At 40.0% G+C, this 20,046-nt stretch overlaps 1 protein-coding gene across 4 annotated transcripts in view; it reads right to left on the bottom strand.

Moving 5' to 3' along the window:
• The window catches only part of cacnb4a (calcium channel, voltage-dependent, beta 4a subunit), a 37,382-nt gene that overhangs the window by 13,767 nt on the left and 3,569 nt on the right, over positions 1–20,046 (bottom strand). Inside the window, exon 1 of one of the 4 annotated variants that reach the window (XM_046054772.1) lies at positions 14,064–14,413. The exons of the other annotated variants lie outside the window; for them this stretch is intronic. Within the exon in view, the coding sequence (XP_045910728.1) occupies positions 14,064–14,108 (45 nt within the window). The 5' untranslated portion in view covers positions 14,109–14,413. Of the gene's footprint in view, positions 1–14,063; positions 14,414–20,046 lie in introns of those variants that run through there. 4 annotated transcript variants of the gene reach the window in all.

Genomic DNA, 20,046 nt, shown 5'->3' with positions numbered 1-20,046 from the left:
CCTCTCCTGTGGAACCAGGTTCCAGTTTGGGTTCAGGAGGCAGACACCATCTCCACATTTAAGAGTAGGCTTAAGACTTTCCTCTTTGATAAAGCTTATAGTTAGGGCTGGCTCAGGTGAGTCCTGAACCATCCCTTAGTTATGCTGCTATAGGCCTAGACTACCGGGGGATTTCCTATGATGCACTGAGCTCCTCTCTCCTCTACTTTCTCTCCCTCTGTATGCAACCTCATCCCATTATTGCATGTTACTAATACAACTTCTCCCCTTTCCGGTAGTCTTGTGCTTTCTCGTCCCTCTCCTCTCTCCTCCTATCACTTCCTGCAGGTTTTCTGGCTCTGGAGCTGAGGAGTCTGGATCTGTGGCTGCGGGTCACCTGCTGCCCCCGTGTTCCTGCTCGACACCCTCTGCTGCAACGACTATTGTTGCTAGTCTTATTGTTATTATTGTTATTATAATCATTAACATTACGACTGTTACCATTAACACTACTATAAATATCTGTACCATTTTTCATTTAGTCTATAGCAAATTTACTGTCTGTACCTCTGTGTGTATATTGTGTAGGCTGCCTCCCTCCCCTCTCTCTCTCCTTACATCCCTCTCTTTTTCTCTCTGTTCCTCTCCTGCTCCCCCCCTCTCTCTCTCTCCCTCTCTCTCCTTCACCCCAACCGGTCGAGGCAGATGGCCGCCCACCCTGAGCCATGGTTCTGCTCGGGGTTTCTGCCTCTTAAAAGGAAGTTTTTCCTTGCCTCTGTCTCCTAGTGCTGCTCTTGGTGGGAACTGTTGGGCTTCTGTAAATAGCATCATAGAGTACGGTCTAGACCTGCTCTTTTATGAAAAGCGCTGTGAGATAACTGTTGTTGTGATTTGGCGCTATATAAATAAAATTGAATTGAATTGAATTGAATTATTTAAGGCAGATAGAAGGAGAATTGAAGAGACAGCAAGATTATGACCGACTTGCTGAAGAAAATGTGCAAACATAAACAGAAGCAACAGTGGATGCATAGAGAGCAGAGAGACTTATCACAGCACCAATGTGCTCATCAAGCTCAAGCGTCACATGCAGCAAGCTGGCAGTGAGGGGTGGGAGCTGTTGAGGAGGTGCTATTTCAGACCTCCTGATGAAGACATCAGCAGTGATAATCACACCACATCCACATGCAGATCTCAATCCAAGGCCACCACCATGCTTAAAAGATGTACAAAAACGGCTCCTTGGTACTGACCTCTGTACAGAATTACTACAATATATCCTTTTCTTATCTTATATCTCACATCTTTTTATGCTATGGATTACAGGGCTATAATACGAATATCATTCTATTGATTAAGTATTAAGAAAAGAAAAGAAGAAAAACAGACAATCCAACATGGGACATGGACATGCAAAGACAAACATTGAAATTAACAAGGTAGAAACTAAAAAAACTATAAATAGACTTAATAGTTAGGTAGTGATTTTGCCAATATCCTGCAAGCACAGCACCAAGGTGAATTCGTCAGGATAATGTTACCTGCTCCTGAGCGTGAAATGAAAAGCACACACTTGAGTTGGGCCCTGTGACTTGAACCCTGGCTAAAGGACTTGTACTATAAATCCATCAATCATCAAAGGTGGCTAAATCTACAGTGTGTACTTCAACACTACCATTATCAAACAGTGCTGAGTTGTAGTATGTTCACATTATCTACACATATAATGTAAGTGTAACTAGGACATCTTGGCTCTGAGGACTTCACCTTTGGCTGACTGGTACTGTAACTGTTGGTTCCCATGTGGGAGATCTGGCTTGAGGTCCAATTTTAATGTTAAAACTGCACCATGTAATAACACCAGTGTGTTACACACAGTGGAGTGGCTGCATGTATTTGTGACAGTTGCGTTGGTGCAGCTGTTCCCTTTGAGCTCAGAAACAGACATGGTTGTCATGTTTACATAATGTTTGTTGCAAACTAACAGTCACAATAAGATTTGTCATTTTTTATTATAGTGGGAATAGACCTTTATAAGAATCAGTTGTAGCATTCGTTACGCACAAGCTGACCTTATTGGTGGCTCTGCAATACGACTCACACTGGCTGAATGCTAAATCAAACTAGTGGTTTAACCTTTTTCCTTTTATTTGTTTATTTTTATTTCTTCCTTCTTACTTGTCTCATGCTAAACATGTGTTTTAGAGTGTGAACAAAGACTGAAAACATAAATATCAGAATGTTACTATATATGTGCTGAAATGAATACACATCACAGCAGTGTTTTTCACTCTGTCCAGTCCAGTTAGCTGTTACGGTGGAGATTTTGCCACTAAATAACACAAAATCTGTACTTCGCACTACACTACAGCTGAGTAATCACTACATTAGCAGAAACACTGGACGCCTGCCCCATGAGCAAGGGACAACTAGCTCGGTGCACATACTATCTGAGATCCAAAAGCTAATTACTGCTCATCATTGCTTTCTAGTGCAGGTACAGGGAATGCACTGTGTACAGTTGTTTGCAGTCTGTCATACTCACCAGGGTCAGGTACCAGTTATCAGCAATTAAATGAGACGAAGGACTGAAAGATGAGACTGAGCATGGCCGCTGCTACTATAGTTGCCAACAATGACATCAATATCTTTTATGATTCATTGGCCCCACAGTGTTTGTAACACACCTGTCTACACTCATTTATAACCTTCTTTGTTTGCCAGTCTGTCTGTCTTTATCTGTCCTTTAGTCCAAACCTGCCATTGTCTGTCAGTTTCTCCTGGATTCTATTTATACCTATAAAAAAGCACTATAAAAGCACTATAGGAATACAGTTAACACTGTGTTCTTCCAGTTAGTTCTGCCAGTTAGTCCACAATGAAACCTTTACCTATTGGCTTGAGCAGGCTACTACTGCATGCAGCAATAAGTGCCAAATTATTACAAAACATGTAAAAACTATGATGTGGACCATGCTGCATGATGTAATGCTGTATACATTATAGTGCAATGACCATGAAATAGCACATGAATGAGTTCATGAATAATAATGACTTTCACTTCGATGTCATACAATCAAAGCGGTTCTTCCTGCAATCAGTATTCACCTACAAAAGATTGAACATAAATGAACAAATAAATCAATACATAGCACACATTTCAATCCCAATCTCCACCCTAAAGCCCTCAAGAATCACAGACGTACCTGGTAAGTGTGAGAGGCTATAAGGGTATAATGGTAAAATGGGACAGCACCGCACTTTGCACATATCACGTAACCTACACCAAAACAATTGAGACTTTTTATTTTACACGAGGCACTAAAGAACTGCCTGATCTGAACGTATTCCAGGCTCCTGTCTGACAGATTTTCAAATAATCAAATTACTTGTTTTTAACAGCAACATACACTTACATGTAAACTTCTTTTTTCTTGTAGTACTCCTTTCATATTTTTTTACCTTTTTATTAAATGTAGGCTTTCCCTGGTAACCCTTTGTTTAACTTCGCCACGCTATGAACTTAAAGCAATTCCTTTCCCTAAAGTTTCTAACTCCCCAGACCTGCCATCTTCAAGCTGTTTACCAAATACCCTCGGAATGTCCAGTATACTTCACTTGTTAATTGTGAGGTCTTCCTGTCTGCCATGTTCCTAGTTGGTTGCTGGATTTTTGCATTTCCATTACCTGGACTTCTATCTGCCTGCCTGCCTGCCTGCCTGTACCTACATGTAAGATAATTTTTGCAATTAATCAATGAACTGCGTCTGCCTGTTTCATTTGGGTCCAATCCCCATTGCCCCAGCAAACCCACCCTGACACAATGTGCAGACATTACTCTTGTTATCTGTGTTGTTTCCAGATCTTAACATCAAGCTGGGCCTTTTCTACTGGAAATATTGCATTTGATGAAGTTTGTTTGACACACTTACTATATTCCACAGTCTACTAATACAAAACCACCACAATATAATTGTCATGTTGACAGTGCAGCATTTTCTCTGACACATCTCCTGAATAGTGCAGTACACTGAATATCATGTTACTGTGTGTTCCAGAAATACTTTTCTGTGTAAACACTCATACTGGTCACACAGCAATCTAATATTCCAACTCTTTTTCTATCAGCCTTTACCTCCATAAAGGCTCTGTTTAGCACCATGAAATAAAACCAGAGGGGACATAACAGCTGACAACCTAAATAATAGCTTAAATGCACTGTGACAAAACTGTCACAGCTAAAAACAGATGTAGACTTTAACTTCTACAAAAAAAAAAGATTAAAATAGGATTTGGAATTATTTGCGAGTAGGGCTCAAGCCAGAGAGAGGATCATACTATTCTTCTTTGTTACACTTACAATGCATTTTTAAGAAAACTAAAATTTGGCTCTCTTCTACCGACAAAAACCCTCTGCAAATACCACCAAAAAGCGACCAGAGTTGGCTACAGTAAGAATCTTTTTTCCAAAACTGGTCACACGTCCAACCCCTGGATGAGCAAAAATCCCAGTATAAACAATGGCCAACTATGTTTGACACACGCTCTGGTTTATTGATTCAAAAAGCCAGCGGGAAGAGATCAAATATGAATCCCAGAGAGAAACCAGCAGCTCTGCCTATTTTGCTACCAACAGGTAGACAACTAAATGTATGTATGTTATAAAATCTATTCTAACCATTTAATTGTGATGATCAAATTCAGCATTTTACAGAATCGTGACCTTGATTGATAAGAGTACACCTCTGTGTGTCTCTTTGTCCAAGTGGCCGTGGTGGATACAGCAAGTCACCACTCGAATGTCGAAGCGTGAAGCTCATGGAGGCATTCCATCTTGGACTACACTCGTGTGCTTGAATCTGGACCGTCAAGCCACATTAGTGAAGCCTGTAGCCATGAGATAGACAGCAGTAAGTGTGGAGTTGATCCCTGCTTTCAAATTGTTAGTCTCAAGTTTTTTGTTTCAACTGTTACTGTGACCAAGTCTCAGCTCTTCAGGAGCAAAGAAAAACAGCCTCAGTCTTCAGAATGTATGATTTTGTTGTTTATTCAGTGTTTAAAAAGCATTTCCATCAGCCAAAGACTCGAAGAATTCTCAATGCATGAAGTACTTTATTGACTAAAAGACTTTAAATGTAAGCCCATATTTAATTCTCATAATATTGTTGGATCCACATGCTAGTCTAGTTTTGTCTTAAATGTTTATTTCTTTATGACAACTTTTAAAACATCTTGCAATCAGGTAGAGTTCTTTCTTTTTTATGCTTTTTGAGAATTTTGCAACAGTAATATTTACCTTTAAAATACCTATGGTTGATCAAACCTTAATCCTTTAAAAATACTGACTGATTTGTGTCAAGTAACAAATGTCAGCACCGAATGCTTGGTATAGATTTATATGTCTGATCTATCTGTGTAAGAGGAAGATCAACCCAAATAAATCATCTGTGTCTATGAACTGCTCATTAAAATGTGGAGAGGCTCTGTGCTGTTACACCAGTACATCTCCAGTTCATCCGGTTGGGTGGATATGCTTTCCGTTTTGATGGATAGCCAGCTGGTGGACGTTTGGAGTCCAGCAGACTCAGCCAAGTAGGGTGAAAAACTGGGCCCCAGCACAAATGTTTACCTAACAGATGATGGCACAGTCTGTTGCCCCCATGGATGCTGCTACACACTCTGTTCAACACAACCCGTTAACAGCATCCGTTAACACAGGGCAGGGATGTACAGTACGGACAGATATGCCGTGTTAGAAACAGAGAAATGTCAGATTTTGCAAGCAAGCGAGTGAGTCTTTAAATAGCCAATAGAACTGTGGTCTAGTGTTGTAGTATTCGAGTCTTAAGACCACTTTTTGATGGTCTTGGTCTCGTCTCGGACTCGACCGCCTTTGTACTCGGTCTTGTCTGGGTCTCGGACATTGAGGACTCTGGATTTATTTCAAGACCAGTCAAGACCATAACTTTGGGAATATCAATAAATTGCTTTTGCATTTTCTGATTTGTTAACATCCTGACTTTGATTGGAAGTAAATCTTATTGCTTCAAATGCAACCAATAACCCTAAAACGTGTTGTTACAGTTTAACGACTGTCACCCCTCCCCGCGATGCTTACGTTGATTTCAGCTCTTAGTGTTTGTATGTGGGTGTTTTAATGGGAAAGTGGATCTTTCAGATTACTTTGAGAACTACCTATGATCTCGTTCCACATTTTATTGCGTGCCATGCAATGCAGGGAACTGGTCTTGATCTTGACTTGGTCTTGCCCTCCCTCGGTCTTGGTCTCGACTGCTCTCAGCCCCTAAAAGTCTTGGTCTTGTCTTGGTCTCAATAAACTCTGGTCTTGGTCTTGACTTGGTCTCGGTTTGGGCGGTCTTGACTACAACACTACTGTGGTCATAAACATTGCTCACATAAATATTAATTAATAAAGCAAATTTCAAAGACAATCAAAAACATATCTTTGCACAAGAGTGATGAAGATGATGACAACAGGATTGTATGATTAAAGGATTGCATCAAATAACTAATCAATCAAATAATTAGTAATAACAAGTTTTATAATCTATTACCATAAAACTTCAATAAATAGCTTTAATTTGCTTAAATCCCTGAACTCACCCTGCCTGTATTTGGGACAGGCCTTTAATTCCTTTACCATGCCAGTAAATTTGAATGAATAATACTTTGGTGCTCATTGCTTCTGTAAAATTAACTAAACGACTAAATTGTGGATAATCTAACTGATCTAACGATGTGTAGCATGTCCATATTGATAAAAGTTTAAACATTTATATTGGTTTGCACAATCTAAGCAGCTTAGAAGTAGCTCAAGCAGGGGACCCGTTGGGCTTCAAGAGGTTTTATACGTCCAAAGAACTTCTATAAAAACCAGAGCAGGCTTCTAATTGAGAACTGTGTTTATTTGTCAAAACATGTAGCCAAACGAGGCCAGTAAAAGGGACAGGCACCTTATTAAAAATTTACGTTCCCCTGTTTTGTTTCATTCCATTATAAATTGAATGTATTGAGTTTTGGACAAAATAAGGCATTTGAAGATGTGAATTTGTGCTCCAGGAAATTGTGTTTAATTGATTCAAAAAATGATTCATCAGAGAAGACATCAATCACTTGTTGAGGCTCTAGATGTGACGACTTCCCCAGTCTGCCTGCCTGTATGTCTTCTGTTTTGCAGATTCTGGGTGTAGCTTGTAGGTAGAGCTGGGAGGGTCCAGTGCGTCTACCTGCCCATCTGGGTTGGGCTTCCTAGAGGGCATAAAAGGGCTGCCTTTCTAGAAATCACTCTCTCTGCTGGCCTGCTGCTTCAACCCCAGCCTTTGTTCCTTTGTTTAATTTGCTGCACCCACCAACATGCATTACACTTCATTCTCACTCATCCACACACTTCTGACATGACTGATGTTCCTCATATCTACCCACGCCATCAACTTAGTTAAGTTGTTTGTTAGTTTGAGTTAAATAAACCACTTTTGTTCCTATTATCTGTGTGAGGCCTCCCTTTTTGTTGTTGCCATGAAAGTTCAAAAAATTATAATTTTAAAACATGTGGAAGCAGCCGTAAAAACTGCACACAGTGCATGTGCAGGTACACATGCACACAGACAATGGGGTAAAGCTCATGGGAGCAGGAAACATGCTTACAAAGTCCTGCTTGACATTAGGACTAAGCCATGATTTATTGCTTTAAATTCTGCCCTGTTCATCAATTTCTTCTCGAGCAATAGCATCTTCTTTTTGTACAACCAACTCATCCGCTTTCATAGCAGCTGTTTTGCGTGATTGCATTCTTTGTTGCAATCAGCTGTTTCCATGACACAATGAAGGAGACAGAGGTGTAGTATGTTCATGGTAAACTCTGTATTATCATAGACAGATTTTATTTGACAATCTTAAAATGCACATAATACTGCTTCACTTGAAGACAGTTTTCAAATACACTTATAAACTGTCAAGGAATAAATCACACAATAAAGCCCATAGGCTTATTTCCACTGTGACCCTTATGACTTGGTAAATAGTAGTCTTACTGTGTGGATGTGCCCTGTATGCCTGCCAATAGTGAGTAAATGACATGCTTGACAGATGGCAGTGACATACAGTTAGTTTATTATTGTGGAGTTTGCCTTTCAACCTGCCAATCAAATGCAGGGAAAGAAAGTATATGATCTGTTTGTACCCAAATAGCAACATCCAATGTAAAAAATAAAAATATTGTTAAGACAAATAAAGCCTATTACATGAATTCAGTGAAAAAATAATACAATTGCATATCTATAATTTAATGAAAATAAATGGCAAAATGTGCAACAGAGGATTTGTACTGCAGTAAGTCTTTGAAATCAACCTGCCAGGCTGGACGGAAAGGATTAATGCCTTTGTCCAGGGCTTCCAGGCGCCTCTGCTAATGATCCATTCAGAGCCATGGGAGTCATTCCTTGATACAAATAACTGTTATTTACTGCCTCATTACAAATTAAATCTATAACTGGAGGACTGGAGGGAAAGGAAAATAAAAGTCCCACACCGCTGGCCACTACAGACCGAGCACCTGTTTTACATTTCACTATTCGAAAAAATGAATGGAAACAGAAGATACATTTTTTTGCTACTAATGATTATTTTCATCAGAAAGTTTTCCATTATTGTTTTAGATTTGTTTATAAAATCTGAAAATTAGCAAATAATGCTGATCCCTAGTCTCCAGATCCCAAGACGACATCTTCAATGACCACCAGTTAAAAGCCCAAAGATGTTCTTTTTATTAACTAATTTTAGCTATAATCATTTCAGCACTGATCTCAAAAACGACCAAACAGATTTGAGTGAAATTTAGTAGAATTGGACAATTGGACAAAAAAGAGCTCACTAGGTTTTGGTGCCATTAATCATTGGCATTTATAAAGTAAATTGCATTTTGAGTGCACAACTCCCGCACTGTGGGTCATAGAGGGAAAAATCAGCTTTTTTTTGGCTCCTTGCTTCAATATATATATTTCCGTTGAGGCAATGCTTGTTAATATCTAAAAGGATTGTTAAAGTATTATTAAATATTATTAGTAGTATTAAATATTTTTGAAAAACACACTGTGCATTTTCATAAATTTTACCAAATTTAGTAAAAGTATTTGAATGAGTCAGAAATTTTTGTAGGTGTGGCCTATTTGACATTAACTGCCATAACTCTTAAGCAAATTGTGTATGTTCAACCAAATTGTCATGACAGGTGTGGAAGGTATTCAGAGCATGAGGGAATTTGAAGCATTCCCAAAGTTACTATCATGTACACAGACACACGCAACAACTCCAACCCACCAACCAACCTCTTCCCCTCTTTTCTTTCTGTCTCCTGTCTCTAACCACACAAACATACACACACAGTCTTGTGTCACTATCTTTGTGGGGATGCTATTGACATAATGCATTCCCCTTACCCTAACCTCAACCATAACCTTGACCTAACCGTAAAACCACGTTTTAACCAAGTTTTTGTTTCCACAAAGCTGTCGGAACCCACAGGTATTGTGGTATCCTGGTTTTTGGACCTCATGAATATAGTAAAACAAGCCCACACACACACTGACAATGAGTTGTTGGTGAAGTTATTATCTATCTCTGGCAAGTGCACAGTCTGGAGTCCATCGTGCCACACTCAAGTCTTATCTGTGCAGACGCCAAAGCTTGTTCTGTTCTCCCATCTCCATCCTTCTTCCTGCCCTGACCCCCACGCCTATCAGACCCAAGCTAAAAGGCTAAAAGCATTCTCTTCATTATGTCCACCACCAACAAGGTTGGAGAAGAAACATACTTGTAGACTGGCTTTAAAATTACTGAGCCCACATAAGGGACTGAGGTTTACTTACAGTACTTTATTCATAATGTTTAAAGGGCTCTAGTTGGTGTACACAATTTTGTCTTCAGACTGAAATAACTTTTAATCATCCTTGCAATATTAATAATCGGCCACTGCAGCTGGTTTACTAGGCTCTGCTTTTCTAAAAGTGAGTCATACATTCCTGTATATGTGTAAAATTGTGGTAAGTGGGTTACTTCAGTCCTGTAAGAGGGGAAGGATCTCTTCAATGCAATGATTAAAATAAAAATACTCAGCAATAACATTGGCCTTCACAGAACACATCAACTCAGTGGACAGTAACATCAAGTTCACACGAGATGATGTCAGGCACAGCAGTTTGGCCTTCTTGGACTGTGCTATACACATCGTAGAGGACAGGAACCTCCACACTGCAGTATACAGAAAACCCACACACACAGACCAATACTTACCATTTGACTCTCACCACCCACTGGACCACAAGCTAGGAGTTATCAGGACCCTTGCACCACTGAGCTGATAACATACCAACAAGCGCCCAAGCCCAAGATAAGGAACACAAACACCTGAAGGATGCACTTAAAGCTTGTGGATATCAAATCTGGACCTTTGTAAAAACAGCCACAAGATCAAAGAAGAACACCAAGAGAAAATGCACTAACATTGTGATTCCATACTTGTCTGGGTTATCCCAAAAACTCGAAACCCGAAAGACTGCGCACCCAAACACACAAAAAAGCAATCTAGTGTAAGCTGTTCAATGCAGTGAGGCGTGCACATGTACATGTCAAATGGGGAAACTAAACAGCTACTACACAAACACATGGCTCAAGACAGAAGGGCCAACTCCTCAGGTCAAGACTCAGCAGAGTACATTTAAAGGATACTCTTTTGAGGACAACAATGTTCATAATCTGGACAGGGAGCACATATGGTTTGAAAGAGTGAAATAAGCCATTGACACCAGAGCAGAGAAACCATCTCTCAACCTGGGAGGAGCTCTGTGACACCACTTATCCCCCACTTACAATGCTGTCCTTTCGTCCCTTCCCAGGAGACTGAACAAAAAATCACACTTCCTAATGTGACAATGCCAACGATGATCATTCAGACTTAGCCTCAGGTGAATCCAGTGACTATAATGACTATCGTATCGTTAACAGTCAGGAGCACTAACAAATAAGTGGTATCCATCACCTTGATAACGCCCCCACAGAGGTTAAATAGCTGTGACTCCTAGTCAATTAGATCTGAAGAAGCTTCTTGGATGAGAGGCAAAACGTCTTCAAGTATCTTCAACCAAGTCAGTTGCCCTTGTTTTTAACCTTCCTTGAATAACTATGGCGGAGAATTTTCCCAGAAATGTCCCTGAGCAGCTTATAACACATTCAAGAGAAATCAGCTGGAAATGAGACACACAAGAGAGCCTGGAGGTCATTACAGGTTGAAAATGCAACTAATCTATTTGTTTCCCTGTCTGTTTCTTTAAAAGTCCCTGGATAAAGTCTCACTTCCGAAAAATCTAGACACCCACAAGCTAATGACAAATGCTGATAGCGAACCACAAGGAGAGTAAGAGCCTCAAAAGTGTCTTCTGTAGTGCTGCCAGTACCGCCCTAAACATAGTACAGAGTGGAATACAGCAGCAATGATTGTTTATGAACAAGTCTGGATTCAATGGAAGCCGTGACAGAGGATCAAAGAAGACCCACACACCTGGTGTGTCGACAGAAATGTGACTGGAGTCTTTGTTTGATTGAAATTGGAAAAAGTCAATCCAAAAGATTACATGTAACCTGTATTTAAATTAGTAGTACTGAATGGTTCCAGTTACACAGTCTCTTAATAGGCTGGATGAGACAGTCTCTGTTAGATAGTAGGATTTTACAGAGAAGCCATTTCCTGAACAGTTTGAGGTGGAAGCAAATAGTCTCCAGCCTCATCAGTTATTCAGACCCATAATAATGGGATAATATGATAACAAACAACAGGAAACAGATGGTATTTCTAGATTGTGCTGTACTATCAAGGACATACAGAGTAACACATTCTGAGGAGGTTATTTTGGGGAACCAGATATGTGGATATGCATGTGGTCAGCTTTAAGGAGCTTTACGGAGCTTTATAGCGAGTTTCAGCTCATTATTTAGCTTTCCAGCCCGTACTTCACAGTTTTGGTCCACTCTCACCGCTCTCATAGGATCATTTTTGGCTGCAGCAGGCAGCTATTTTCAGGGGCACAGCTCTAAAAAACAATTGCAAAATACCTGCTCAGCACCAAACAGCACACAGACACAGTAAGCTAGTTATTACTATCTTATTATAACTAGTTATTGAACACAGTGGGGAATTTAACAGCTAAAGAGCCAGATATTTTCCCCAGGAGTTGGTAGAGACCAAAAACAAAAGAGAATATGATACGAATATGAATATTTGGCATAAATTCGCCAGGTGGACAGAAACATGGCTCCACATGAAAGATAATATTTTTATAATTGCTGAATGTGTAAAAAGCAAATGTTTGCCAACAAGTTCACCATATCAACTTAAAAGTGAGGATATGTCAATGTTGTGTTCACAAGTTCCACCGCTCCTAAGTGGCCAAAAAAAGTACAAAAATTAAACAGTTGGGCATGACACAAACCTAAACCACTCTTCAATTATCAAGAGAATCCTCTCATAAATATGATAGATATCATTAAAAACAAATATTTTAAATGGAAATTTGGAGTGGTAAAAAAACCCAGCAAACCAGCGACTCCTCCCACTGCAGAACTTCTTTCAGTCCAAAAGTATGTGGACACCGCTGTCTATCAGTCTACCTGTTCTGGGGCTTTCCTCTTTTAACATGAAAAGGCCCCCATGCACAAAGCCAGGTCAATAAAGAAATGTTTTTCCCAGTTTGATGTAGAAGAACTTTAATTGGCATGTACAGTGCCATTGCCTCAACCCCATACTACTCCTTTTGGGAATAACTGCAGCTCCCACATTGAGCCAGGCCTTATCACCTAACATCAGTGTTGGACCTCACTAATGCTCTTGTGGCTGCATGGGAGCAGATCCCTGAAGCCAGGTCCCAAAATATGATGGAAATCCTGAAACCAGAACAATGGGCCCTGTTAAAGCGGTCTTTTTGGGTCTGAGATGTTGAACAATCATATACAGGTGCAATGTATTTCAGTACACATACTTCTGGCCATGTAGTGTTCTTTTTAGTTCCTTAGATAAGATAAACCAATATATAAAAACTAGACTAGAGAGATGAACATTGGCTAATTCTTCAAGACACAAAAATGCTTTTTTTTTTTTTTTCCGAAGATAAAACCGTGGTAATACTGTGGATAGGACAGAATGTGTGAAAAACTCCTCCACATTCAATCTTAAAAAGGCAGCCAGGATGTCAGGTGGAGTTACAGAAAGGTGTTGACAGATTCTGGCTCAGTGGGATTCCCTCTGCCCCTCTACCCAGCAGCAGCTCCTACATTTATTTCCTGTAAGCATTTTTCCTCTGCTCCGACACATTTGTATCCATGGATTCCCACTCTGCCCGTCAACAATAATGTTGGCCTCTCTGTGTCAAAGGCAGTGGGTAGGCCTATCTCACCTCTGTGTGGTAAATGAGAATTTATACTTAATGACAAGGGAATGTGACATTTATCATGCATGCATTCACGGCTTGTGTGAAAGACGTCACATTTGGATGCTTCAGCACATCAGTATGATACAGATGGCCATTGTGTGTGATCATTGCTGTCAGTCTTTTCAGTATTCCTGATGTAGTGATGGGTGAGATGAAGGAAGAGACAGACCGACAAGTGGGAAAGATACAAATCAAGCCACAAAGGAAGACAAGATCACATACAGTAGACATGCTCAGATACAAATACCCACAATGCTCATAAACAGAGATTTACAGCATCCATATGGAGAGATGGTAAAGAAATACTGTTTGTTCCACACAGGAGGAGAACAGTCATCTGGCTGGCACTATCAGTGAGAAAACTGTACACTTGGTTGATTGAGGGGAGACACACTCTCTCAAATACACACATGCCAACACACACACTTCTGCACACCCTTCCCCCAACCTCTCCCAACTCCCCCGAGAAGAGTGTGCGCTCAGCCCGCTCAAGTCTCAGCGCAATCTGTGGGTGTTTATGAAGGGATCAACCCGCCCCGAGACAACAAAGAAGCATGGTTTACAAGTGTCAGACACCACTCCACTCACCGCCTCCGAGTCTTCAAATCCATGTAGGTACAAGTTATCGTACATGGAGGAGTGAGATTCCAAAAAGCAGCTCTTCGGCGCAAAATAAGACAGAAGCTATAAAGGATCAACCTGTTCCAGAGAGGATGGATGATGAGGAGAGGGGAGTGACAGAGCCCACCAGCAGCCTCCTTCTCCACATGAAGGTAGATCACAGAGCAACTAGACCACACCAGAGCAGCAGATACAACAACAAAAAAAAAAAAGGTGGAGCCCTGTGTTTTCCTGATGCAGAATTGGATGTTATTGCCCCCGAGCCGAGCAAGTGTTGGTTCCCATTATAAGGCAGCCTGGTTGTCCCCAGAGGCAGAGCCGACCTGGCATTTCATCTGCCTTCCAAGCTCAGATCACACAAGCCAATCCCTTCCTCTAGTACTGGTTGATGACAGAGGTGGGATGTAGCCTGCCGATTGGCTGGTGGAGGCTCCAGTCAATATACTGAATACAATACTGAAAAAGGAAGAGGCAGAGAGGGAGGTCTGCAGCCAGAGAGCGATGTTAACCATCAAACTGTGTGTCATCTGCGCATGGATGTGTTTGAGGTAATCTCTTATCCTGAACACCCATTTGCAAAGATTGATATATAATTTACACAGGCACAGTCACAGCTGTTTGATGATACTGACCTGACCTGATGCTACTGAGCCGCTGCTCTGTTACAACAAGTGTTCATCCTGTCTTTACAGCTTTGTGAACGCACTGGGGCCATAAAATCAATTTATAAATGTCTGTTACAGGGAAAATGATCAAATCAGTCAAAAAGAGAAATAGAGTTTGACATAAGGCTACTATGGTAAGGCATTTAATCAAACATAATGGAAAGCTAATTCAAATCAAATGCTGTAATAGCTGTCTAGATATAAATTTCAAATTAGTATCATACTAATATGTATTATTTCCCTGCATGTTCATACACTATTTCTACAACTTTAGCTATGCAGGGGAAATACCTAAATAAATAATCAATTACATCAATTGCAGATCTATTTTGTTTTATTATTCAATCCACGTGAAACTGCAAGAGATTTCGACTCAGCTGCTTCCTTGACAAAGTAGAGCTACAGCGCCCTCTCCTGACAAACTGTGTTACAGCACATGCACCTGCTCCTATCAGATGATGCATCTTCATCAAAACCTGCCACAGCTTTCTTTTTTCTTCCTCTTAACAAGCACCTCTCAAAACACATAATGGCTTCATAATCATATATCGGATATTCTTGTGGAGGAACAGCTGTGACACATCAAAGAGGTCCTAAGTGCTACTTTTTCATCAGAGACTGACTGTCTGTGGTCCTCAGCAGCTCTCACACCTCTCAGGCCTATGAAAGTCAGCCACAGTAAATCAAGGACAAGCCTTTAACAATAAGTGCTGCAACACTGAGTTGCATGTTCCAACTGACAAAAGTAATGTAGGTGCATGAAGTAAGGCAAAGATAGTTTTTTTGAGAGCGTTAGTTAAATAAGGAAGGAGAGAGAGAGAGCGAGAGCATGTTATGAGTAAATACTCTCGGAGGAGGTAGGTCTTCAATTGAATTTTGAAGACTGAGAGGGACTATACTGACAGGTTGGCAGGATAATTCAATTCATATACCTTTAATAACCACATAGTTATGCTGTTTGAATTTGTTACCAGTACAACATGTAACACAATCGACCACAAGCCAAACTTAACAAAGAACACAACACTCAGCATTTAGTTTGACACATAGCTAAAGATATTCAGCTCTATTGGCGTTCGAGAGCACACATTTCAGGTTCAGCTTGGACCTCAGGAAACCAGAGCACAAAAATGTGTTTGACTGTTTTATTTATTCATCATTTTGTGGGGACAAACGTGTCCACAGGTTTAAACTCTGATTTTGTGATTAAGACTTGGTTTTAGGGTTAGGTTTGGAATCATGACTAGGTTTAATGTTAGGGTTAGTGTGACATGAAGTGGTTATCATAAGGTTAGGACAAGCCACAAGGCGACGAATATATATATATATACAAGTCCTCACGAGTTCAGTGCTATAAGTAGTAGCTGAAACAATTAATTGATTCATTGAACAATCAATTTGTCAACCAAAAGAAAATTAATTGACAACAATTTTGATAATCGATTTGTTGGTTTTGCACTGTTTGTCAGACAAAACAAGCATTTTTCACTATTGTTTTTTATTTTCTCGAATAAAATCCACTTATAATCATTAGTTGCAGCCCAAGTTTGTATGCGTGATTGTGCCAGTGTGAGCAGTGGCCAGGCCCCATCAATAATTCCCAAAATAAAGGCTGCTGAGTTGAGACAAGTGACCTACATAAGAGGGATTAGGAGTGCAAAGAAGCCCCTTCCCTATCACTTTTTAGGCTGAAAGCTGAACAATTTGGTTAAAGAGATGTTTCTGTTTTATGCATTTTGATTCAAAAATTAAATTAAATTAAGAGAAAAGCTATGGCTTCAAAAGCTTTGCCATCCCAAAATGACACTTTTTTCAAATCTGCAGGCTTTATATTGATATATATGGGCTGGGACTTCAATTCAGACTTTTTAAAAGAGGTGCTGATGAGGTCTTGGGTTCACAGCTGCATTTCTGCTACAACTAAAAAGTAAATTCCTCGTCTCAGCTGACAAGACTATCAAAACATTTAACTGCTGGTTCATTAAAGTACAACATTCAATTTGCAGTTTGCATTGCAACCAGTTTCTCACAACAACATGCTGTGTGGACATTTGTAGTTCTAACAAAATATGTTAGATGTATTTCCTACCTTTAAAAATTGAAGTCTTATTATATACTGCATTTCATTAGCTCTGTGCCCGTACTCTGCAGAATGACAATAAAGTTGAATCTAGTCTAATTTCAAAAAATGTATTTTCAAACTTAGATCAGTGAACCTTGTTGGGGAAACAAAATGTACCATGTCTAAAAAAAGCACTTCCAGCATCTCTTTCCCTGCAGGTTTTTTTTACTTCTACATGGGGGGACTGTATTTAACAATACAACTCTGTTGAACTAGTTGCCTTACCAGGCTAAGCTACATCTAAATCATACAATGTCTCTGTGTAATACTGTTGCACACATAAAACTGGATGTCCATGGTTGTAGCAGCCTTCCATTTTACATGACTGTAAATATCAACATTATTGGCAGGAAAAGTGATCCTGATCAGGAATAATGTTCCTTTTTGGTTAGCTTGAAGATCTATGTCTCTTTCTGGTCCAACAACAGGACAAAAAGTGTTTTCTTTACCTGTGCCGTCAGTTACTGAAATTGTTGTCTTTTCTTTTCATGTTGTTAACAGAGATTGACCTCAATAAGAACTGGCCTAGCTTCCCCGCCTGACTGTTCTTCTGCTTTGTTACAGATTGATTTCTTTTCATAACACTTCATGGAATTTTGAGTTGAGTCGACATTGTTTACATGCACATACTGTCTTTCTTTTCTCTTCTTTTAGTGGCACATTGCTCAGTACCTCAACCAACTGTTACCGCCCTCTCTTGTCTGGTAGAAATGTATGTGAAATTAGGACTCTCATTATATATGATATATTATATATGATATTTTTAAGACTCCACAAGACAGGCTGGTGATACTTTTTTTACCAAGCATATGCCAAAACAAGTGACCATGATGCAAGCAGCATTATACATAGTGGTTGCACATAAGGGCCAAATCATGCCTGGCCAACACTGGGATGTCTACTTTAAGAATTTCTGCTTTTTCACAATGTAAACATGACACACAAAGAGGTTACTGGACTGTTAATGTTCAGACCACAGCAGAAAAAGTATTTTTTTTTAGTCTGGCGCTGACCTTATTTCACATGGCTTACTGATATACTGCCTCCCACCATTCATGGGATTAACTGCATCATGCAGACAGGTAGAGTTCATTTCTGAGAACATGCACGACCAATGCCCTGACACAGGATATGTGAGCTAGCCATGATGTGCATACAAAAGTACTGCATATTAGCTATCTAAGTAAACAAATGTCAAATAATATGGGACCAGAGCAGAGGTCCTCTGTGCCAGTCCAATGCTGCAGCTCTGGATTATTCCTGAGAGCAAACATCTGCAGAGCTTTGGCATCCTCTTATCACGGAGCTCAGAGGTTGGGCAGGATATTGTTCAGGCACCCACTCACCGACCATGCAGAGAAAACATCTGTCCATGCAGGCAGTGCATGTAGATGTTCAGCACACCATCTGGGAGGATCAGCTTTCTAGCAGCAGCTCCCTGTATCAGATCTGCCCAGCATATCATGTGGTGACTCATACCGATCAACAGTATCTCCTTAAACACATTCTGTCCCTCTCCTGTGAAATCAACCGAACTTGGGGAACATGCTCACATTTTAAAACAATTACTTAAAGGAATTTTCTGTTTGAACATTTCTCCCTTTTTAATCGTTTTCTCTTTCTTATTTCCTTTCCCCTTAAATGGACTAATCTGTATGAGGACATGCCACAGAGAGTTCACCAGGCTCATCCTCCCTTAACCCTAACACACTGCAGTGAATTGACCCTACAGAAAAAAACACTTAAAGCTCATGACAACATATTAGCTTATTTCTCTGAGTGCTGGGCTCCTACATGTCTGCCAAAGTAAACAGAGATTTTCTGTATTTGTGCTTTTGCCTGTGCTCTTCTCACTGGTTTGAGGTGGGTGAAGTGAGCTTGGCAATCTTTGAATCACGATCTGATGACAGTTGTGTGGTTGTTTGCTTATGTTGCCAGCACAGTCAATCAAATCTGATCAAGCCACACCCACACACTCCTGATGAATCATATTAAATGAGCTTTTGAGTGTTAGACTCTTTTAATTTAAAACTCTAACTTTAAATTCTTGTTCAGTTAGTCATGAATATTAAATATTAACAGAGAAATACTGGAGATTTAAAATCAAGTTGACAGGGGATTTAACACGCACTTGAAATGCAACACATTACCTAATTTTGCTCTCAAAGTCAATTCCCCATTCAAAAATAAAATAAACAAATTGATATAATCAACCCTTTTGCCAAGGCTTTTGTCATGTGCCATAAAAACAAGATTTCAAAGCACTGAACGGGGATAAGCATGAAGAATTGAGATTCCAACAGGACTTCTGAAGTCTGAAGGACTGAGATGTTGAAATGCTCTGGAGAGGAGGAAAAGGTAAATTAATCGGATATAACTTAATTTTTTTAAAGGCTGCATTCTTCTTAGCTTTATCTTTTTTCATCTGAGAATTTACTGTAAAAAGAAATCGTACTTTCTGGTGAAAAGGAGGAGGAGGTACAGTTTCCTGCGAATCAACCTCTTCTGGGCTTGACCCCTGTTGTTGAAGGGTAGCTGTTACTATGGATACACGAGGGAATCAAAGAGAGCCCACTGCTCCTCTTCTCACCTGATGACGATCACACCGGTGATGACACAAATCACAGCGGGGGTGTTAAGGAGCGTTTAATGAGCAATAGATTTCATGTTTACATTTCTCTGTCCTTCTGTCTTACTTAATTATTCTGTTTCTTCTCCTTTTTATCCGTTCTTTGATTCTTTCTTTTTACTTTTCTCATGTTTGTTTCGGTTTAGCTTGTTTTTCCTCCTTCCTGTGAGCCACATAATTTCTCCATGCCAACTTCATGCAGTGGGCATTCAGTGATTATGGGAGATATCAACAGGTTTAACATACAGTGCATCCACTGGCACGTTAGTTATCAAAATACTCATCTGGTGTTATGCTCTGTTGTTAAACTGTCTATGCTGAACCAGTTTAGTTGCAATGCAAAGAAAATGTCAAAGTCTAGGGTGAGTATCTTCTGTATTATGAATTACAGAACAGACTTAATACCGGAAACCCATTTGAATTTGTTTTACAGTGGCACATATAAAGGAGGCGGCAGCGACTGCATTCAAACAGCCCTGTCTAACCCCGTCCTGATGAATTATACATGGCTGATGGACGCCTCATGAGCAGCTG

This window comes from Micropterus dolomieu, linkage group LG07, assembly GCF_021292245.1.
Source record: "Micropterus dolomieu isolate WLL.071019.BEF.003 ecotype Adirondacks linkage group LG07, ASM2129224v1, whole genome shotgun sequence".
NCBI lineage: Eukaryota > Metazoa > Chordata > Actinopteri > Centrarchiformes > Centrarchidae > Micropterus > Micropterus dolomieu.
The sequence above is the reverse complement of the archived record's forward strand: the minus strand, read 5'-3'. Positions and strand labels throughout refer to the sequence as shown.